A 23,863-nucleotide genomic window follows, 5' to 3' on the forward strand; every position below is an offset into this window, starting at 1 on the left:
ATTTCGATGTGTTACATTTGTAGTAATAAAAGCCGACATTGACACTGTTGTTCGATAGTAACCATTTAGTACACTCATTTGCTCTGCAGCCAAATAACTTCCTTCTCATTTGTGGTGTTGTTTTTACTCTAACATGGTAGAATTGATTCCCCATTGTAAACAAGTGCAAACATACCCTATTAACAGAGCTGTCTTAAGAAGCACCTCCTTATGATCCCAGAAGTGATAATAACTTTGTCGTTTGTCCTCTCCTCTTTCTTAGGCTTTCAAAATGAGCAACCGAAGGAAGAGGGCACCACCGGTGAAGGTGGACGAGGCCAAGAAGAGTTTGAACTGGAACATGCACGAGGACAGGAAGAAGGAGACTATCCCAACTGACTCCATCCTGTCAGCTGCTGTGGAGGACCTGAAGGCCAGTTGCCCGAGCGATGCTCTGTTCTCAGAGCTGACAGAGAAGCGCCCTGGTTCATCCTCAGAGGTCACCTCCTCCTCCTCCACCTCCCTGGCCCTCGCTGTGGTGCCTGGCGCTGAGCTGGGCCACGTCTGGAAGGCCCTGATCGGAGAGTTCAGCCTCCGGCTGGCGTGGGTCCCCCCTGGCTTAGAGCAGAGAGGATTCACTCTCCATAGGATCAGTGGTCAGCTGTGCCTCTGTCTCACCAGCATCAATGATGAGAACACAAGACCAGAGCTGAGAGCTCTGGATGGGACCTGCAAAGTCGAGTGTAGCCTTGGTGGGATAACGTTGGAGGACCTGGATTGGTTGCAGAAGAGGAGAGTCGTGCAGTTATGTCACCGGCCAGGAGAGGACTCGGTCAAGGTTTGGTTTGGTTTGTTTATTTGGATCCACCATTAGATACAGCAAAGATGCAGTAGCTATTCTTCCTGGGGTCCTCATACCATACTTTCAAGCAATATTTTCATCTTAAACACAATACAGACAATACACTTCCGGATTGATCATTAATATAGATTTAATGTCTCAAGTACACCTGTCTTTTTGTTGTGTTTATTTGTTAAGGGTTAGGGTTACATTTGGTCAAAAGTAGTGTTTTGTCTAATGTGTGTTGGGTTTCCTGTCAGATGGGGATCTATCTGCTGGAGTCTGGGCTGGGGAAGCCAGAATTCCTCAGCGAGGGAAGTGGACGGATACGGAAAGCAAACCAGCTGATGCAGAAAATAATGGAGCATTTCTATGACTTCATCATTCCTGGTAACTATTATCTTATGATTGCAGGTTCCACATGCATTATGCTGATCTGTGGCTGTTGTCAAGCATGATGCCAACATGCTGATGCTCCATTGACCCCCTCTCTCTCTGTTGTTTGTCTTCTCTTGTCATAGAAGTGGTGGAGAACAAGGAGGAGGAGTGTGATACTGATCTAGAGAGACAGAATGTGGAGGAGCTCTATGATTATGTAAGGCACCTCCACCAGAGAGAGAGCCCAGACGTGACTTATGACGTTCAGCACGAGGCTCTCATACCAGTGCTCAGACCGTACCAGACTCAGGCTGTCAACTGGATGCTAAGGAGAGAGAAATATAAGAACAATTGCCCTAAAGGTATAGTTGTAGTGTTATAGTGTTTTTGTGTTTCTCAGTTATAATGTGTGCATCTCAGTATCACACCTGTGGAGGAAATGTATGCCAGTGATTTTGTCCTCTCACCAATAACATTTGACTCCCCAGAACAATCACTACATTACCTATGGCAGGAGTTGGTCACTTTGTGTGGAAAGAAGCTGTTTTACAGCCCCTATACAGGCTGGTAAGTCACTTTGAGTAGTACCAGATGCTGATGTCTGTAAGCTGTTGTGATTACTTGAAGTTCTTGCTGCATGCAGGGGTGCAAACTTGTCACCTTTTAGCCGTTTTAGCCGTTTTTACCTCAAAATAGGTCAACAATTTTCATAAATGTTCTTTGTTTTCAGGCAACAAAAAAAAATGTTGTCACCTTTTTGGGCCATCACCAGTTTGCATGGCATGGTCAGGTAATTATGCCAATCTATTTGATTGTCAACTGTCTCTATTGCAGCCTGATCCAGGAGTTCCCCCTAGCAGGGTTGGAGTGGCCTGGGGGGATCCTGGCAGATGAGATGGGCCTTGGGAAGACTGTGGAGGTCCTGGCTCTGATCCTGTACAACACCCGTCAAGGCCTAGAGCAGAAAGCCCTCACACTACCTGTGGTGAGAACATACCGTGAGCTTAGAATGATATGGTTCTAGAATCTCCGTTTAGGGCAGTTCAGAGATATTGAGCGTCAAAGTTTTTACATTCCATTATGTTTTGTGAGATGGAACCTTTGTATTTAATGAATTACTAACTCAAAAATGTCAACATCTTAAAAATAACACCACACAGGCATTAATAAACACCTAATGGATCAGATTATGTAAAAAACTCAATTTTGACAAAAATGGAGATAGAACCTTATAATTCTAACGTCACGACACAGTAGAAATTCATGAATTGCATGTATTTCTTTTACCCATCATAACTGACAACAACAGAGATCATTCAGAAGTCGCAAATTATGTTGTGTTCATTGACTTGATTGTTGTTTTCCAGGGAACATCTGTGAATTATTTTATTCCCCCTCCACGACTAGAGCGGGAAAAGGATGTCATTCTCGATAAGTCCGAGGCGCCGCCTAAAGTGAAAGTGTCCCACCCAAGTAAGGCCGTTATCAACGCAGTGAGAAATTAGAAATATCTCTCTTTTACTTCAGGGTTACCCGCGCTGGTCTTAAAAAGCCTTAAAGTCTAAAATCCAGCAATCCGATTTACAAGGCCTAAAAAGGTCCCAAGTTTCAGTCTAAAAAATTTGATTAGCTTGTCCTGCAAGGAAATCAGTCCAACCACATCTATCTACTATACCCAAAAAATGCCAATTCACTGCCCCCGGGAGAAACGATTGGCGAACGAAGCTACGGCAGGATGACAAAAAGCTATCATATGGTGTCGCGAATAGGTCTAAGATTCTACCCAAATATGTCTTAAAAAAGGTCTAAAAAGGTCTTAAATTTGACTTGTTGAAACTTGTAGGAACCCTGTTTTTTAACCCACTTTTAGTGTACCGGTACTCCAAAAATGGTTAGAAAAACAAACCAACTTTTAGAAAGTGTAGTCTTTATTGTTTAGATTTTTGACTCTGTTTTGTTTGTTTTCCCAGCTGTGCGTGTGATGCTGCTCACGGCTATAAAGGAAATGCGGGTGGGTAAAGGAGCGTCAGTCAATGCTATCTTCGCTTACATTCGCACCCAGTACCAGTGTGACCTCTTAAAGAACCGCAACCATATCAAGAGGACCCTTGGAAAGCTGATTGAGGAAGAATTGGTGGAACGGGTCAAAGGTCGAGGCTTGGCTGGATCATTCAAGCTTGGGAAGAAATACAAAGAAAAAAACAAGAAAAGGACAAGCCCTGCCAAGTCTGTAAGTGTGGAAGGCCTTGCAGAAATATCGTAGGCTTTGTTATATTATCTTCTCTTGGGTACAATATCTTCCAAATAAATAATTAATTAATTAAAAGCTGTTATAACTGTCCTGAGTACAGACTTGCAGGTACATTGCTATTAAACCTAGGTTTTCTTGTATGGTCTCTAAACATTTATTTTGTCTATTTCCACAGCAAAAAGACACCAACAGTGACAGTACGCCAAGGAGAACATCACTAAGGCGTGCAGGGAAGGAGAAGGGAGCAACGGAAAACGAGTTCCCCGACGTCTATCCTACAGAAGATACAGAAGATAGCCAGAACTGCATCACACCAGACTGCCCTACCTTGGAAGAAGAGGGAACTAAATGTGAACAGGAACAAACACGCAGTGACATGCCAAGTACATCACAGAACCTCTCACCTGTCACTCTGACGGACCACAATGTGGAGGAGGAGGACAAAGACATGCTTCTTAACATCTCCCAGAACAAGAACAAGAGCAAGTCAGAGGAAGGAGAGATGGAGAGAGAGGTTGATCTCTCTGAGGGAGAGAGAGTGCAGCGAGAGCCACTTGTTGCTGAGGAGGAGACGCCGCCTCCCTCGGTCCCCTTCCACAACCCCCCTGACTACCGCTTAGAGTGTATCTGTGGTGAGCTGAGCCTCGTAGACTACAAGGCGCGGGTCCAGTGTCTGAACTGCCAGCTGTGGCAGCACGCAGAGTGTGTTAACTACAAGGAGGAGAGCCTAAACACCACTCCCTTCTACTGCCCACACTGCCTGGTGGCCATGACACCCGTGCCCACCGGCGCCACCCTCATCATCTCCCCCAGCTCCATCTGCCACCAGTGGGTGGAGGAGATCAACCGCCACATCAGCTCTTCATCACTACGAGTGCTGGTAAGGACCACCTTCGTCATCATCATTTAACACTACTTTAACAGCCGTGCCTATTTTACCTACTAGTAGAGCCGCCTTGGGGGTCAATTATTTTATTTTTTTAGAATGTAAATCTGCTATTTACACACAGAGATCACTAGAGGGCGCATCTTTTTTTAGCCTGCCTCCTACACTGCAAACCAGCTTTATACTGTCTTATCCTGAAGTGATTTTGAAAATGTAAGGATACTGGGTGGTAGAACGCACATATCTAGGAAAAGTCATGAAAGGAGGGTCCTGAAATTTGATGGAGTGCAAAGATAGATTTTTTTTTTTACTCACAGGGTCTTCTAGTGTTAATCTATGTAACTCACATTCAGATTTTTATGTTATCCTTGTTTTGTTTTTTTATCACACACTGACTGGGCTATATATTTTAATTTTTTATGTGACTGAGCATAACTCCCAGCACATATGTTTTTCTCATTGCCTCCACGTTATTATAATCAGTAATGTTTTGCTGACAGCGCAGTGTTATCTAAGTGTTGATTTGCCATTTGACTTATTTAGCGCCTTACTCCGAAGTGCTTTACAACGGCATCTCATTCACCCATTCACACACACATTCACACACCAACGGCGGCCAAGCTACCATGCAAGGTGCCGGCCCGCTCACTGGGAGCAATTTGGGGTTCAGTGTCTTGCCCAAGGACACCCCGACATGTGGTGTCCCCAGCCAGGGATCAAACCACCGACCGAACCACCGATCTTGTGATCATAAGGTGCCGGCTCTACTTCTTGAGCCACAGCCACCCCCACATGATTTGCCCCCCCACATGATTTGCGTCCTGTTGGTTCACCCTGTCCCACTGTGTCCCTGTCCCTGTCCCTGTCCCTGTCCCTGTCCCTGTCCCCGTCCCTGTCCCTGTCCCTGTCCCTGTCCCTGTTTCACTGTGTCCCAGGTCTATCAGGGTGTGAAGAAGCACGGGTTCATCCAGCCTCACGTCCTGGCAGAGCAGGAAGTGGTCATCACCACCTACGACGTGCTGCGCTCCGAGCTCAACTACGTCGACATCCCCCACAGCAACAGCAAGGACGGACGCCGCTTCCGCAACCAGAAGCGTTACATGGCCGTGCCCAGCCCCCTGGTGGCGGTGGAGTGGTGGCGCATCTGTCTGGACGAGGCTCAGATGGTGGAATGCACTACTGCCAAGGTGACACTTGGCCTGCCTTGATCCATTTCCTCAATAAATGACTGTTGGGCTTGTTAAAGTCATGTTCTGTGCTTCTGTATGTCATCTATTTGAACAGAAGAAGTGTGTTTAGGGTCTCCAACCTCTGTTGTATCCTCCTCCTTCTCCATCAGGCAGCAGAGATGGCTCTGCGTCTCACGTCCATCAACCGCTGGTGTGTCAGTGGGACTCCCGTGCAGAGAGGGTTAGAAGGTGAGCTGAAGTTGTCAGAAGTTGTGTTCTGTGTAGATCATGCTGTACATAGCCCATCCCTATATATTTATCATATATGTATCATATGTATCATAGCCTGTACAATTGCACATTGTATATAATCTCAATTTATATATACCACTGCACATATACATCCAGTCACCATTGTATGACATTTAAGCAATATCACACGAGAGGGTGTGTGTTATACTGAATATCAGCACGGCTGTGATTCGGTCGTAGGTACGAGGCCGCCAGGCCGAGTAGCGAAGTTTCCCACAGAAGTGGGGAAAAAAACGTCAGATCAGATATATAAACGGGTTATTTTGATAAACCGGATACATTTTGTGAATATATATGGTTACTTTCTCGCCTGAAAACATATTAAAACTTCATAAAATGATATATTAACACTTGTAGAGCCAAATTACAGCTTTTGGCCAATGGCGGCCAAAATTGAGGATTTAAAAACGGAGAGTTTTGCTTTGCGCGCTGATTGGCTAATGTCTTCTTAGTAACAATGTAGTCTAATTAACGGTAATTTAACACCTGTGCGGCGGAGTGCTACATATAGTTAAAAGTCCCAGTGCTGTTATACTATATATCGTAACTCATGGAATGCCTTTTGTCCAATCAAATTACTTGGTCGGAACTAACTGTTGTATAATGTATGACATTGCACATCACGCTACCATTTGCACTTTACTGTATAGATTGTTGTAAATACTGCTGTAAATACTGCTACTTATCACTGCAATATAATTGCTATTTGTTGCACTTCTGGTTAGACGCACAATAATTTCGTTGCATTGTCTTGTACTATGAAATGACAAAAAAGTGAATCTAATCTAATCTAATCTAATCTAACCATGGTGCTTCAAATTCCCGGGGGAATTTGGAAATCACCACAAATCATACGTGTCTACAGTATGTCTATGTAGCCAGTATTACAAATGGGCTTATGAATCTTACTGCAAAATGTTTAAAATGCCTTTATTTTTATTTTTTTAAGTTATTTTTTCTGAGTGGGGCAGTCCCACTCATATTTAAATTTTTATTGTGACAGAGACAGTAGAGATTTCTGACAGGAAGGATGGGTGAGAGAGAGAGAAGGGATGACATGCAGGATATTATGTCTGTGGCCAGAATCGAACCGGGGACCCTGCGGTTACATGGTCAGCGCTTAGTCCGCTACGCTACGCCACCTAAGCGCCCCTAAATGCCTTTATAAAGCCATTGGAACCCTCAGTGAAGTTTGTGAGATGTTTAATCCTAACCCGAGGGAACCCTCTTCTGCTCCACAGATCTGTACGGTCTGGTTCTGTTCCTGGGCGTCGACCCGTATTGGGTCAAATACTGGTGGGACCAGCTGCTCTACCGCCCCTATCGCCGTGGAAACACAGAGCCACTCTACAACCTGATTGGACAAATAATGTGGCGTTCTGCAAAGAAAGATGTCATTGATCAGGTTGGCTCATCAATTATGTCCATACATACACATCCATTTTCTCATATGTAGGACCACTGGCATGGTGCCGGAATGATTATGAGGTAAAAAATATACAGTTTACAGTACATGTCAGCATTTCGACCACCTAACCTTTTTGTATACTTCACTATATACAACATATTTATCATATATGTATCATATGTATCATAGCCTGTAAAATTGCACATTGTATATAATCTCAATTTATATATACCATACCACTGCACATATACATCCAGTCACCATTGTATGACATGGTATGTCATTGCACCTCACGCTACTATTTGCACTTTACTGTATAGATTGCTGTAAATACTGCTACTTATCACTGCAATATAATTGCTATTTGTTGCACTTCTGGTTAGACGCACAATAATGTTGTTGCATTTTCTTGTACTATGTAATGACAATAAAGTGAATCTAATCTAATCTAACCTAACCTAACCACACTTCGTGACGTTAGAATTCTAAGGTTCTATCTCCATTTTTGTCAAAATTGAGTTTTTTACATAATCTGATCCATTAGGTGTTTATTAATGCCTGTGTGGTGTTATTTTAAAAATGTTGACATTTTTTAGTTAGTAATTCATAAAATACAAAGGTTCCATCTCACAAAACATAATGGAATGTAAAAACGTTGACGCTCAATATCTCTGAATTACCCTAAACGGAGATAGAACCTTATCTCCGAACCTTAGCTCACGACTTCTCCTTTCCCTCCAGATCCAGATCCCCCCTCAGACCGAGGAGACACACTGGCTGCACTTCTCCCCTGTGGAGGGCCACTTCTACCACCGCCAGCACGAGGTGTGCTCCCAGGACGCCCTGCTCAAGCTCCGCAAGATCTCTGACTGGACCCTGAAGCTGGGCAGCCTGGACCGCCGCACGGTCAACACCATCCTCTACCCGCTGCTGCGGCTCCGCCAGGCCTGCTGCCACCCCCAGGCCGTCCGGGGGGAGTTCCTGCCTTTCCAGAAGAGGTAACGACAAACCTCAACTTCCAAGTTTAACAAGTTTATTGTTATAATGTCAAATGACTGGAGTGTAAGAGAGTAAAATGTGTAGGCTTTGGTTCCTGACATTGCAGCACAAGACATAAGGCAATTCGGTTGTTAAGTCTGACGTCACACGTGACGTTTAGCAATTTCCGGGTCCAAATAAAAAATTCCCCGCACCAGAGTACCAGTGTACTAAAGCGGTAGAATGACAGTTCAATCGTTTTTTAGACTCAGATCTATTCATACAACAAGGGACACAGCACTTTCCCGTTTTTTCCCATATTGTCAGCGTCTTTGAGCATCGGAAAAGCGCTATACAAATATCATTCATTATTATTATTACTGCGGCATTTCGAAGAGAGCGCCTCAGCCAACGTTGGACCCGGAAACACGATTCAAGATGAAAGTAAACGACAGTAGTAGTAGTACAGGACATAAGTAATAACAACATACTGTGTGGTGCACAGCCACAGGTCTTGTTGATTCAAAGACGACCCCCCCTGTAGTATATTTATGGGGTGGATATGGGCTTGTTTAATGAGGTTTGCTGAAAGGTTGGTATCACTGAGACTGTGACCTCGCCTCGTGCAGCACCATGACGATGGAGGAGCTGTTGAAGTCCCTGCAGAAGAAATGTCGAGTGGAGTGTGAGGAGGCGCACAGACAATTGGTGTGTGCCCTCAACGGCCTGGCCGGGATCCACATCATCAGAGGTAGAATTAAAACACTGTCTCTCCTCCTTGTCCCATCTCACTCCTCCTCCCTCTTTCCCATGGGAAACTGAACCTAATGAACTGTGTAATAATGATCTCATCACATGAGGATTCCTCACCTTTGTCCTAACTTGCTTTGTAGTGGACCCCCTAACCCTAACCCCCCCCCCCTATTCAGCATGCACTGAATAACATAAATGTGAGGTATTGTCTTTGCTACTTGTGTGCAGATGAGTTTGGGGAGGCGGTGGAGATGTACCGGGACGTCCTGCGCTCCTCAGAGGAACACAAAGGCCAACTGAAGACTGATTCACTACAGGTACAGCTGCCCACGTTAGACTCAGGACAACAAACATTCACAGGCAAAGAAAATCCAGCTGGCGTGCTCATGTTTTGTTTCCTGTCTCTATCCTCACAGAGGCTTCATGCGACACACAATCTGATGGGACTGCTAAACGCAAAGCACCCTGGGATACCCCCCACTCTGAGAGACGACCGGCTGAAAGAGGAGGTGAGTGTCTGAAAGAGGAGGTGAGTGTCTGGATATGTTGAGTTCCTCTCCTAAGACACTTTCTATTGTTTCCATGATTAGACCTGGGCTGTGCATTATGATTAGCATATGACTATGAATGTTTGTATCCTATGACTTCTATTATTGACTAATGACTACGGTCATGTTCTCACATGAAAATCAGAATAATGACCCGGAGCAAGTGGATGAGTTTGCAACATTGTTGCATAAATTATTTCTCTGATTTGCATTCTCACAGCCCTTTATGTAAACAAAGTAACATACGCAATCGAAGCAACAGACGTGGTAGTTGATTGGTCAAGACACGAATGATGAGGACTCACAACAACGCATGGCGTTCGCCCTTCTGGCGCTTCTTTTTGGTTTTGGTGCCAGATTATGGCAAATCAAGATCAATACGAGCATGAGCGGGAAATAGATCTTCACCACCTGCAAATTACTCGGCTTGCTAGGCAGATCTGCCCGTTCGTCCTGCTCTTATCCAGATCAACACGCTTGCGCTGTTGTTTTCCTATGGACAGCCTCGAGCAGCGTTCTCACCAAAAGCAAAGTGATGCATGCGTCGTTTCTAATCGGAGCGAAACCACCCTTTTTAGGCGGAGCATGCGTCGGTTGTTTGCTCCAGGAGTGACTTCGAATGCGCGTTCTCACAGCTCCAAACGACGCAGAGCAAAGCGAACTTTATCCAAAACTCTGATTCCAAGGGAAGCAAATGTTCTAGTGAGAACACACCCTAATATTGACTATTGTTCTCCCCCTGTGTTGTCTTGTAGGCGGAGCAGCTGCGGCAGCACTACATGACTAAGTCTAACTCTGAGGTGTCCGAGGCCCAGCAGGCCCTGCAGCCTGTACTACAGAACATCAAAGAACTGAAGCGCAAAGTAAGAGCCTCTTCACCTAAACTCAGAAACATTATATAATGCAGGTCAATTTCTAATGTGCACATACAGTATATGCATCCACTACCCCCCAGCACTGCGTCTCCTGAGACACCCGCTTTTCCCCTTTACTGTGTCCCCTATGACTTCTACTGCCCCCCCTTGTACTGTCTCTCTGTTCTCCAACGTCTATATATATACAGTATATATATTTAAAAATCTATCACTGAGACTGCCAATGGCCCCGGGCCCGAGCTAGATTACTCTTCCTGATACGACTGGTGGATTGATGATTCACTTGCTTAGTCAAATGTATTGATTGTAAGTCGCTTTGGAATAAGGGGTCTGCTAAATGCCACATTTTTTAATGTAAATATAATGTAAATGCATCCACTTATATGTCCGTATTTCCCCCTCTTCCTCTGCTCCTAGGTCAATCTGCGCACCCCATGGTGGCTGGACACTATCGAGCGGTCGATCCAGTACTCCATTGACGACGACCTGGTTTCCCGTATCCAGAATGAGCTAACCTGCAGTTATAAACAGCAGGCAAACAAGCTCTCCATGGCTGACAAGTAACATCTGCTCTTCAACGTGAAATGAATGTGTCTCTACCCTCACAATGAAGGTGTGCACTTAAAAGGGGTCTAATTGATTTCCGGCAGGTTCCGAGATGGCCGCGGTCTGCAGTTCCTGCTCAGCACTCAGATGGACGACCTGATGAAGTCCCAGAAGACCGTGCAGGACGCTGTGAAGAGGCTCGAAGGCACGCCCTCGCAGGAAGTCATCGAGGAGGCCACCATGTGTCACCTTAGGCCTGTGCGTCTGCCACTCAACAAGTAAGACCTTCCCACGTGCCTTAGTTTGGCATGTTTAGAATGATGCACGCCAGTTTCACTTGTACAGTAACTCTCTTCTCTCTCTAGTTGTGTGTTTTGTGTAGCTGATGAGCTCTTCACCGACTATGAGTCCAAGCTGTTTTCTCACACGTAAGTTGGGTACCAACACCTTGTTTCCTATCAAAAATATTTACTAGCCTTTATTATGGAAGCAATTGACCATGAGAGGAAGGGGGTTGTGGACTCATTTACCACTGGTACAGGGTTGTGGCACGAGGCGAAGCCGAGTAGGAAAACCCTGTACAGTGGTAAATGACTCCACAACCCCCGCCCTCCAATGGTAAATTGCTTTTCTACAACAGCCACCACATAATATAAAAATAAATACACAATTGTAACATTAAATTCATGTACTTACAACCATTAATCGTTTCAGAATACATATATCCTTCCGCCACAGACTATAGTCCCATAAACAAGATCAACCATTGCGTTGTAGGTCAGCACAGGTGTTCTTAATCAGATTGATTGGGAGGCGCATTGATACTGGAAATGCGGTCTGAACTGAAGGTTGTTGAGATATTTACCACTGTAAATAGCCAATCAGAATCCAGTATCCAAACATGCTGTTGTAGAAAAGCTATTCTTTTTTCACTAGGTGGTGTTAAATGAACCCCAGCATCACTGTGCTCTCTCTCTCCCTCTCTCCCTCTCTCTCTCTCTCTCTCTCTCTCTCTCTCTCTCTCTCTCTCTCTCTCTCTCTCTCTCTCTCTCTCTCTCTCTCTCTCCTCTCCCTCTCCCTCTCTCTCTCTCTCTCTCTCTCTCTCTCTCTCTCTCTCTCTCTCTCTCTCTCTCCCATGTCTGACTGACAGGGTGAAGGGGCAGACGGCCATCTTTGAGGAGATGATCGAGGAGGAGGAGGGGCTGGTGGATGACCGCCTCCCCACCACCAGTCGTGGCCTGTGGGCCGCCAGCGAGACGGAGCGTTCCCTGAAGGCCATCCTGTCCTTCGCCAAAGCCCGCCGCATGGATGCCGACCTGGTGGAGGAGGGCAACACCTTCATGGAGCTGTTCGAGAACTGGAAGAAAGAGTACAAGGTAATACATACTTACATCACGTTAGAAACATGCTATAGTAGATCATTTATTATAATACGGTTACTGGTTAAACCAATTCAGGACCATTCAATGCTTAAAATGTTTTACATAACACCACACATTCTCTCATGGTACCTCGCTCACATATCAACTAAGATATATGAGTGTTGATCTTTTAGAGATGCTTCATTTATTTATTTTTTTACATTTTTGGCATTTAGCAGACGCCTTATTCCAAAGCGACTTACAATCAATACAGTTGACTAAGCAAGTGAATCATCAATCCACCAGTCGTAGCAGGAAGAGTAATCCAGCTCAGGCCCGGGGCCATTGGCAGTCTCTGTGATAGAAGGAAAAACCTTCTCCCATCACCATCTTCTAAACCCAGCCTTTTTTATTGTTTAATTGTTTTAATATAGACACTGGAGAAACAGAGAAACAGTACAAGGGGGGCAATAGAAGTTTTTAGGGGACACAGTAGAGGGGAAAAGCGGGTATCTTCAGGAGACGCAGTGCTGGGGGGCAGTAGATGTCTCAGGAGGAGCAGTTAAGGTGTAACCTGAAGAGATGGAGGTCTTCAGTCTACGACGGAAGATGGGTAGTGACTCTGTAGTTCTGACATCCGTGGGAAGCTCATTCCACCAGCGGGGAGCCAGTGTTGTGAAGAGACGTGACGCTTCATTGCCCAACTCTCTCCCTCCTCAGGTGCTGCATGAGTACTGGATGGTGCTGCGGGACCACGTGTCGGCCATAGACGAGCTGGGCATGGCCACAGAGAGGCTCCGTGTTCGTCTGCCCGATGAACCCAAACCCAAAGTGCTGCACATCATAGAGCCACACGAGGTGAGCTACACGTGTTGGAAGCGGGACGAAGGACAAAAGGATTACAGGTTCAAGGATGCTGATTGGCCTTTTTTTACATGAGGAAACTAAATGATATATAGACTTTGATTTCAATGTAAAACAACATATGCAATTGACTCTGCATAGAGAGACAGTGTGCCTGCCTACTCTAATAAGTCAAAGTCAAAAGTCAAAGTCAGCTTTATTGTCAATCTAATACATGTACAGACATACAGAGGGCTGAAATTGCGTTTCCCTCTCATCCACGGTGCATAGCAAACAAAAACAATAAATAACAATATAATACGACAAGATTAAAAAAATAACTATATATACAAAAATACTAGATAAAAGATTTGAAATGTGCGGTACAATGTACAGGGGTGGAATACAATATGAACAGTGCCAATAGTGGTAATTGGCTCAGTATAATACAGTAAAGTGGCTAAAGTACAGGTATGCTTGTATGTACAGTATGTATGCATGAAGTGAGATTGTTCTTAGTCCGGAGTCAGTGGGGAGTGGGCAGTGGGGAGTCAGTGGGGGCACCTCTGTCCACCTCTAACCTCTGTCCTCTACCAACCTCTGGGCATTGTGTGACCAGGTGGAGCAGAACCGAGTGAAGCTGTTAAACGATAGGGCGGTGGCAAAGTCCCAGCTCCAAAAGAAGCTTGGCCAGTTTCTCTATCTGTCCAATCTAGAGAAGGTAAGCCTACTAAGCTGTTATGCGACTGTACGGTTTCCAGCAAATTCAGTAGTTCTTGCTTCGGTAAGTACACTTTTGAATGTCGAATATGATTGTCTATATTTGTCTGGTTCACATTCATTTATTTAGAAGAAAGGCTTTAGGAGCAGTATAATGTTTGATCTTTTTAGGACACATTAACTTGTTCTGCATTTCACTTGTTCACAGTCTCAGGACAAGGCCACTGGAGGACTGAACCCAGAACCATGTCCTATCTGTTCCCGGCCGTTGGGCCAGGAGGTGAGCTATCACTCAGGGTTCCTCCGCTGGTCTTTAAAAGCCTTAAAGTCTAAAATCCAGCAATCCGATTTACAAGGCCTAAAAAGCTCTTAACTTTCAGTTATTAGGTCCAGAAAATTAGGTGCTAGGTCTAAAAAAATAAATATATATTAGCTTGTCCTGCAAGGAAATCAGTCCGACCACATGTATTTACGTGGAAATGAATCAAGCTGGAACCAAAGAAATGCCAATTCGCTGCCCCCGGGAGAAATTATTGGCTACGTCAGGATGACAAAAAGCTATCATATGGTGTTGCGAATAGGTCTAAAATTCTATTCAAAGATGTCTAAAAAAGGTCTAAAAAGGTCTTAAATTTGACTTGTTGAAACTTGTAGGAACCCCACTGATCACCACGGTCCGTTCCCCTATGGACCAGTGCTGTGTAGTTGAGATACAGAGGCAGACGATGTATTAATGGTCTTCAAGTTCTCAAAGTCTTCTCTATCTGTCAATGACAATATAGTTGAATCTAATCTAATCTAATTTAAAGTACAATACACACTCAGGGTTCCCACGGGTCCTTGAAATCCTTGAAAGTTTGTGAATTAGAAGAAGAAAAAAATCAAGGCCTTAAAAGTTTTTGAAAATAGACATGGGTCATTGAAAGTGCTTGAATTCCCCCCCCCCCCCCCCCCTCTCTCTCTCTCTCTAAAAAAAATATATATATTCAAAAGAATGTTTTACATAATTATAGTAGATAAGTCTCTGTATTGCTTAAGTTAACACAGTAACTTTACACATATTGAACAATATATTGTTTTGCTGTGCTGTGGTAGAGAAGGCAAGAGACCATCTAGTGTTCACACATTCAAAAGCCTCTCTTTTTAATTGTTGTCTGTGAGCGGATAGTTCCTATTATATAAATTCTCATCTAGATGTCTCAAACTATGCCGTGTTGGGTCCTTGGAATTGAGTCTTGAAAGTCCTTGAAAAGTGCTTGAATTTGATGTTTCAGAAGGTGTGGGAACCCTGGTCACAGTACCCACTGATCGCCTCGGTCCATTCCCCTACGGACCAGAGCTGTGTAGTTGAGATACAGAGGCAGACGATTTATTAATGGTCTTCAAGTTTTCAAAGTCTTCTCTATCTGTCAGACTTATATAATGTCTATTTGCAGTGTCCACTTGAGCTGGAGTTATTTTAAAAGAACAGCTCTCTCTACCCTCTTCTGCCAAGCAGCCAGACAGCTAGGCCAAATGTGTCAGAGACAGTCGAGGAAAAGGAAACAGTACACCTCTCAGTCTGCCAAACTCGCTAATCAGGCCCTGGTCTTGGAATGTAATTACATCTATTCTGAATCGGATCCCCTCTCTGACAGACTTGGTCTGGGAAAACAACAGATTATAGTTACCTGTGCACACGTACAGTACATGAAACTCTCTGGACTGTACACATTCCAAATGACTTAGTACTGACTAGAGTAATGTTTAATGTTCGATAACTTCACTTTACTTACTGGAGATGTGTATATATGTGGCATTCTGCATGTGTAGTACGTTAATGTAACAACGTGTCTATGTCTCTCTGCTAGTGGGCAGTGCTGACCTGTGGCCACTGCTTCTGTAACGAGTGCATCGCCATCATCGTGGGACAGTACAGCGAGGGTAACCGCCGGCGAGCCATCAAGTGTGCCATCTGCAGGCAGACCACATCCCACGCTGAGATCTCATATGTGACCACCCAGGAAGCCAGCCACGGCCAGGATATCCCTGTCAATGTCAGTCAACGCCAAATATCACACCACGAGGCATGGGAAAGACCTCGTCTTTTCCGGCTGATTTTATAAACAAATAACCAGACCGTTTGAGACCGTTACTCTATCTTGGGGTTCCTGCGCTGGTCTTAAAAAGCCTTAAAGTCTAAAATCTAGTAATCCGATTCGTAAGGCCTAAAAAGGTCTTACATTTCAGTTATTCGGTCTAAAAACGAGGTGCTAGGTCTTAGAAATTAGATCCTGCAAGGGAAGCAGTCCGACCACATCTATTTACGCGGAAATTAATCAAGCTGGAACGCAAAAAATGCCAATTTGCTTCCTTTTTTGTCTGTATGGTGGTGAAATCCCTCATTTCATCACCTCGAGGATGACAAAAAGCTATCATATGGTGTCGCGAATAGGTCTTCTATTCAAAGAGGTCCAAAAAAGGTCTAAAAAAGTCTTAAATATGACTTGTTGAAACTTGTAGGAACCCTGCTATCTTGGCCTAATTTAAGTGTAGCTTGAATAGAAATCTGCTCTGATACAGTGTTGTTGCTTTGTCTGTCAATCATGTTTCGAACCTTTGCTTGTGTGTATCAGGGAAGCCACTCTACCAAAGTGGAGGCCCTGGTGAGAGCCCTGAAGAAGATTCACTTGACTGACCCCGGGGCCAAGTGTCTCGTCTTCTCCACGGTAAACACACTGCATGTTATGATCATATTTCGTGACGTTAGAATTATAAGGTTCTATCTCCATTTTTGTCAAAATTGAGTTTTTTACATAATCTGATCCATTAGGTGTTTATTAATGCTTGTGTGGTGTTATTTTTTAAATGTTGACATTTTTCAGTCAGTAATTAATAAAATACAAAGGTTCCATCTCACAAAACATAATGGAATGTAAAAACTTTGGACTACCCTAAACGGAGATAGAACCTTACAATTCTAAGCTCACGATTTGTATTTTGGTGATGCTGACTGACTTCACATATTTTTGATGGTATTTGTTTCATTTGCAGTGGCAGAGCGTATTGGACATCATTGCAAAAGCTCTCTTTGACAACAATATGGAGTTCTCTCAAATCAATGGGATTCACAAATTCCAGGTCTGCACTGCACTCTTAACCGTCAGTTAAACATCCTAACACAACTCCTCAGTAACACTGTAGCTGCCTGCTTTACCTCGGACTCAAACCCCACAAATCCCTTTGCCCTAATTTTTTAAGCAACCTTAATTTGCTATGGCTTCTCTGCATATTTAACACATGAAACACTGTTAATATCAAACTAAACGGTTTCAGGAGAACCTCTGCTCTTTCAAATACGAGGAGAAGATAAACATCCTGCTCCTTCCTTTGCACACGGGTTCCAACGGACTCAACATCATCGAGGCCACTCACGTTCTGCTGGTAGAACCCATCCTGAACCCGGCCCACGAGCTCCAGGCCATCGGCAGGGTGCATCGCATCGGCCAGACCAAGTGAGAACAAACAAGGGACTTCCTGGGGTTCTGCATCATCATCATGTCTCTTCTGCTCAAGACCGACAGTATGAGATCATTTCAAGCACTATCTCCTAATAACTAACGCTCTCTCTCCTCCAGACCCACCTATGTTCATAGGTTCCTCATCAAATCCACCATTGAGGAGAGAATGCAGGCGATGTTGAAGACTGCAGAGAAAAGGTGAGAGCCTCTTGGTGTTGGAAAAAGAGAGACCAAATCGTTAGTTAGGTCAATATAATAAATATAATATGTGGCATTTAGCTGACGCTTTTATCCAAAGCGACTTACATTGCAGTGAGTGCATACATTTCAGTACATACGGTCCCAGCGGGAATCGAACCCACAACCTTAGCGTTGTTAGTGCCATGCTCTACCCACTGAGCCACAGAGGACCACAGGTACGATAGAGCCAAACATACAGTTTAGAATGTAAACGGCCAGTGGAATGCTGAACGATAACTAGATTACACCGGCTCCTGTAAGCAGGGTTCCCGCGCTGGTCTTAAAAAGCTGTAAAGTCGCCCCGCAGTGGCGCAGCGGTCTAAGCATTAGCCACTAGTGCAAGCTGCCCACCGGGGACTGGGATCGAATCCCGGTCTCGCCAGACCCGGATATGTCCGGGGCACACAGGGAGCGGCATATTGAGCGGCCGCTCCCAAAAGGGGGGTATAGGACTATTTCCGGACAAGGATCCGTCGCGCAACACCGCCCCCGTCTGGTGCTGGAGTAACGGTGTCGGGCTCGAGGAGCCAGTCAGCTAGTCTGCCTGGCGATCTCCTCTGGGGCTGCCGGCCACGGGGTCGTGCGGCGGATCCTACGCAATAGGCAGGGGATAATTGGATGCTAGGTTGGGTTCAATTGGATACCAAATTGGGTGAAAAAGGGATAAAAATCAGAAAAACTAATTTATAGAAAAAGCTGTAAAGTCTCAAATCCAGCATTCAAACTCATAAGGCCTAAAAAGGTCTCAAATGCCAGTTATTCGGTCTAAAAATGAGGGGCTAGGTCTTAAAACCGAGATCCTGCAAGGAAATCAGACCGACCACATCTATTTACGCGGAAATGAATCAAGCTGGAACCAAAAAAATGCCAATTTGCTTCCTTTTTTGTCTGTATGGCAGTGACATCCCTAATTTCATCACCTCGAGGATGACAAATAGCTATCATCTGGTGTCGCGAATAGGTCTAAAATGATATCCAAAGAGGTCAAATTAAATTTAACTTGTTGAAACTTGTAGGAACCCTGTGTGAGAGATGGTGCTGGTAGTTGTGAACATGTGTTGTCATCTCCCAGTCACAGTGCTGCTGCCATGAAGCACTCGGAGGCTGCAGTCCTGACTGTGGCCGACCTGGCCGATCTCTTCACTGAAGACAGCGAGGGCCTGGAGTGAACTTGTCACCCACGGCAACCCTGGGTCGCCGACCACAGGCCACAGACCAATCAGATCCCGCTGCATCCAGTACACACACATCCAGTACACACAGTGTTGACTTATTAATTATTATTAATTAATTATTAATTATTAAATTATTACAGTGTTGACTGACATAGAATAAAGATGAAGTCTTTCTTTGTTTCGCACATTCCACTTTTAGATACTGTCACCGTTCTGAAGTCATCAGTAAGTTATGTGGTCAACCTATATACGTTGTATGAAATAGAGAATCTATCAAATATTACTCTGTGTCTTTTAAACTTACTTAAAGTAACATGTTAATAGTCTTATCGGTGCTCTCTGTGTTATATATTTAGCTCACATACTGTTACAGATTCCAAGAAGTACCGGTATGTGTTATAGCTTATTGCTTTATATTTGATTAGATGTGGAGTCACTGTGGTGATTGTTTGAGGTATTTTTCTCCCTTTTCCAAGAATAAAAGGCTGTCATAAGGCAGTTGTTTATGAATCTTTTTTTGCCCTGCTCCTTTTGTATGACATTTGGTAGACAAGGTTGTTCATTTCCATGTTGTAAAACGTGGGCAGTGCCGGAAGAAAGCCATTGACCTTTACAACATGAGTGAAAGTTAGACTTTTGTAGGACTCTCTACCGTTCAGAGGATCCATTTAAGATGGTTGTCTGCTGAGATAATGACAGACAATCACGTCTAACTGTTTGGCTAGTCTTATTTGCAAGACAAAAAAAGCACATGATTCAAAGTCAATAAAACCTTTCTTGTAAAGTCAACTCATAAAAGTGAAATTCCAAAGAATGGGAATAAAGAAAATCTTTCAAGTTTCTATTGTACCAGTGTACGTCTGGTGGCATGTAGGGATGACACTTGTCAATTGCAAATCTTAACAGGGATCCAGTCTTTACAAATGGGTAGTGGATTTGTAATATCCACGTTTTTAAAAAAGGTATATTTATGTCACTTTACGACTGAATCCTCTACTTCAAGGACTGCTATACTTGATCGCGTTCTTGCAATTCGTCCTTAAAAATTCTGCTTTTAGATTATTTCGATCGTAAAATATTTATCCTCATGATCTCCTTGCTCTCCTTTTCTCCTGGTCTCTCTCTCCCACACACGCACACACACACCCACACACTGGCCTTTCACAATGTCAGTGAACTGCCCTTGACTTAACGGTAGGGATTCTTCTCATCCTCAGTGACTGAGATTCCCGCACCAGTAAACATTTTGCCATGCCCTTTAAAACGTCCAGACAAAAGATACTGACCGAAAAGGAGTGCCACCCCCGCACCATTGTCTCTCTTTGCATGTTAATGACATTGATATCTGCAGTAAGACGTAACCGTAAGATGTTTACTAAGAGGGCATCGCTGCAATAGCCAGTTGTATATGTGCTACCTTGGGACTCCCCTCGGCTCCCCCTATTCATGTGCAGAATCTCATTGTTGGTAGGGACATCATTCAAGCTGGTGTTTTAAGGCTGGAGGGAGGCTCCCAGTTCATTAGAGCTGTGTTTTGAGGGCTGGAGTGAGAGGGGGGCACTACGTCTACAAGTGACAGCACTAACTGTGGTGAATAGGTCAGAAGATTCACAGGTTTGAGGGAAAGGGCCAAAACAGAGAGTGGAGTGCCCAAAGAGTCTGAGGAAGAGAAGCCAGAGTGAGACTCCTTTGAAGATGCCACCTGCCTGCTTGGTGTTTGCCTGGTTCCTGCTGACACTGAGGACTGGGACTTCTGCTGTGTATTTTGAGCTCGAGGAGGAGGGTGAGTTCACCTCTGTGATGAGCAAATATTGAGTCCCCCCAAAAAAAATATGTGTATCTGAGTGTGCTGTTTATGTAGGTACATTTCTCCCAACCATGAGGTACAATCTTCGAAATGACACCAGTAGCATCGTCTTGTATGAGGGGAAACTGTTTGGTTTGTAATTGGACCATATGGACAATTGAGTATATCAAGATAGAGACTGGAATCTACTGTACAGTTAAATTACCTGCCAGGAAAGTTAACACAAGTTTGATGTATGCTAAAGGTGTTCTTGTACCAACGTATTTGTAAAAGAATACATTTTAGGCCCATAACAGACTTTAATGTTGTTTCAGGTTAAGATGTAAACTGTCCCCCCATCCTTTCTCCTAGAGCTCAATGAAACTGTCATTTGTACCAACGACCAGATGCAGGTTGTCATTCCCAGTGCCTTCTTTCTCAACAAAGTTCCTCCCGTCTATGTAAGTGTCGCCTAGTTGTAACTTTTCCCAGTACTTGGCATTATGATATTGTCTAAACTAGATGATGTGTTTTACTATTCAATTTAATAATGTCTCTTCCACCGTAGGTTTGGGATTTGCACCTAAACGACCCTGAATGTCGTGGCGTTCAGATTGAAGACGACTACGTATTCAGTATCAAGACAAATCTCTCAGACTGTGGAACAATTGTGGTGCAGTATACTTTTACTCCATATGCCCTTTAAGTGTGACATTGCATGTCTATGGTGATTGCTTAGGAAAATGTATGGCTACTTGGCCACGCCAACTATGAAGGATTTAAGACTGTAAACCAAAGTGAACGTTGCCATTCAGAGCAACTCTGACAATGGAAAAAGACATAAGCTCTACCAACATGGAGACAAACTACTGGAGGGTTCCCATTTAGTAGCAACATAAAATCTCCATGATAATAAATTATAAAATGTTACGATACCCTCAGTTGTTCTGGGAACAGGAACTGTCTGGTGCTTTGTACAACCTCACATCATTATTTTGAGCCAAAAAACTAATTAATGAGGTGAGATATAAATCGTGACGTTAGAATTATAAGGTTCTATCTAAATTTTTGGTCAAAATTTTGTTTTTTTACATAATCTGATCCATTAGGTGTTTATTAATGCCTGTGTGGTGTTATTTTTAAAATGTTGATTTTTTTTTGTCAGTAATTAATAAAATACAACAGTTCCATCTCACAAAACATAATGGAATGTAAAAACGTTGATGCTCAGTATCTCTGAACTACCCTAAACGGAGATAGAACCTTATAATTCTAAGCTCACAAAATGGTACTTTGCACATATGTAAGGCAAAAAATACCTTGCATGCATCACTGTGCAAAAGTACCAATTTTGTTTTGCTTTTTTAAAGTTAAGTGTGGACCTCATCTTTCAGCTCTTTACAATGAAATGACCTCATAGTATGCAGAGGGACGTAGCCTAGATGGAGACGGGGAGCGAGAGGCACACACACTCAGAGGCAGACAGAGAGGGAGAGGGGGGGGCATATATCTCAAGGAATAAGCAAAGTGTTGTTCCTTCTCCCTAAGAGCACTTTATTCACAGAAGCCAGGGGTTAGAGAATGGCCTTGAGGCTCTAAATTATCAGGATTTACATGGAAATGATGACCGTGTGTCAGGCCCATTGAATAGGCAGACCATCATTCATTGGCTGACTTTGTAGCCCCCCTACTATTTTTCCCTCAGCCCCTCTCATACAGACACTGCCTAGAGGACAATTTTAACTTTGGCACGGTATAAATCTGTACTTAAGATGTCTAGTGTCATTGAAACGCTTGCTTAGAATGCACAGAGGCATTTCTTGTAAAGCGCGCAAAAGGTTAACACAGCTTTGAGGGGGAGAAATCTCTCTCTCTCCCTCCTCAGCGGGTTTTACAAGGCTTTTGCATACCAGCCGGGAGAAAGTAAGCCTGCTTTGGATTAGATGCTGTTTCAGAAAAAAGGGAATGCCATAGTTACCAAACTCCTTTTCACCTTGAGAGTGTGTAAGTAGACCCTCTTATGACCACTGACAAAAACAAAAAACGAATGAGAGAATAATTTGTCTTTGGAGTTTCGAATTCAATCTTTCTTTTGTCAATACCAAAAAGTTAAATCAAAGACATGTTTCTCTACATAAAAGTATAACATTTTCTCCTTCAGTTACGAATACCTAACCATTTTCTCTGTGTGGAACCAAGTCAGTGTTGGGCATAGTGGGGGGTTGTGTATTTATCAAGGGGCAATAAAACATGTCTGGACAGTTAGGGCAAGGGGCAATTCATCGTTCTCAATGGCCATAGAACCCATCTTCAATTTGCACTCAACAGGGGCCAGACACAACACTGTCACAACCTTTTCATTCAACTCCATTTTATGGTTTCACCTACGTCAGTAGTCTTTTACTAAACATAATGCTGTATTACTCACATTTTTACAGTGTCTGGAAGGACTAGGTTACGGTGGTGTTTGAGAAAGAGAAGCCCATGACACATGGATGTTAGGTGAAGGTTATAGGGTTAGTGAGCTGTGCATAGCGTACCCTGTCATGGCTATCTGCAGGTGTCATCACATGTCTCCAGTTACTTTCAAAGTGACTCATTTAGCCGTGGTAGATGATGTCAAAGCTATACCTGTCTGTTAACCCTTGTAACCTTAAGTTTTGTCTTTCATTCTTTTTCTTGTAGGCCTCTGATGATACACACATGATGTTCATAAACACCATACGCAATAATGATTCTGATGTCGTCACAAGGAACTACGTTAACATCACATTTGTCTGCCGCTACCCTGTTAACTACATGGTCCAACAGCCCAATGGTGAAAATATGATCAGAGTGGATGTCAAGTAAGCTATGGGCTTAAATCCAAATCTTGAAATTGACATAACAAATTACCTCAACTTTCATGTGCAGCTATTCCTACTCTCTTGTAGAAGCCTATGCTATATGCTGTGCTTACTTTTTGTTGAATACGTCAATCTAAGCCCTTGTGAGCTAAAGCTCTGTATCTTACTTATCAGTTTTTTCAATGGCAGTAAACAGTAGATATAACCTCAGGTCTAATAATAGCATTCTCTTTAATGTGCCAAATGTTAGATCTGAATTTGGTAAAACCACATTCAATGCTCCTTCAGCGTAGAATGTACTTCAGAAAAAGTTGAAACTTAACATGTTCATTCCACTCTCTGACTTTAAACTGCATGTTACAGAGACTTTGAATCATACATGCAAATGTGCTTATAGGTTATCTTTTATAGGCTGTATCTGCTCACTGTTTCTGTTGTTATTTTCTGTTGTATATTGTATGTTTTTAT

General features: G+C 43.6%; 1 protein-coding gene across 1 annotated transcript; it reads left to right on the forward strand.

Annotated features, from left to right (window-relative positions):
- Window positions 1-271: 271 nt before the first annotated feature.
- On the forward strand, window positions 272-19,064 carry shprh (SNF2 histone linker PHD RING helicase; the record flags this gene model as incomplete). The annotated part of the gene is made up of 29 exons (XM_080542740.1): window positions 272-817; window positions 1,081-1,210; window positions 1,342-1,560; window positions 1,687-1,765; window positions 2,033-2,183; window positions 2,566-2,671; window positions 3,169-3,428; window positions 3,625-4,329; window positions 5,271-5,522; window positions 5,675-5,753; window positions 7,058-7,221; window positions 7,966-8,222; window positions 8,832-8,953; window positions 9,184-9,272; window positions 9,372-9,464; window positions 10,259-10,366; window positions 10,796-10,938; window positions 11,029-11,202; window positions 11,290-11,352; window positions 12,075-12,300; window positions 13,006-13,143; window positions 13,748-13,849; window positions 14,057-14,128; window positions 15,699-15,884; window positions 16,464-16,556; window positions 16,882-16,968; window positions 17,164-17,342; window positions 17,466-17,546; window positions 18,661-19,064. 29 exons carry the CDS (start codon window positions 272-274, stop codon window positions 18,755-18,757), a joined length of 5,001 nt encoding a protein of 1,666 aa, XP_080398866.1. The 3' UTR covers window positions 18,758-19,064.
- Between the last annotated feature and the right edge of the window lie 4,799 nt (window positions 19,065-23,863).

This window comes from Nansenia antarctica, assembly GCF_963989245.1.
Source record: "Nansenia antarctica genome assembly, chromosome: 1".
NCBI lineage: Eukaryota > Metazoa > Chordata > Actinopteri > Argentiniformes > Microstomatidae > Nansenia > Nansenia antarctica.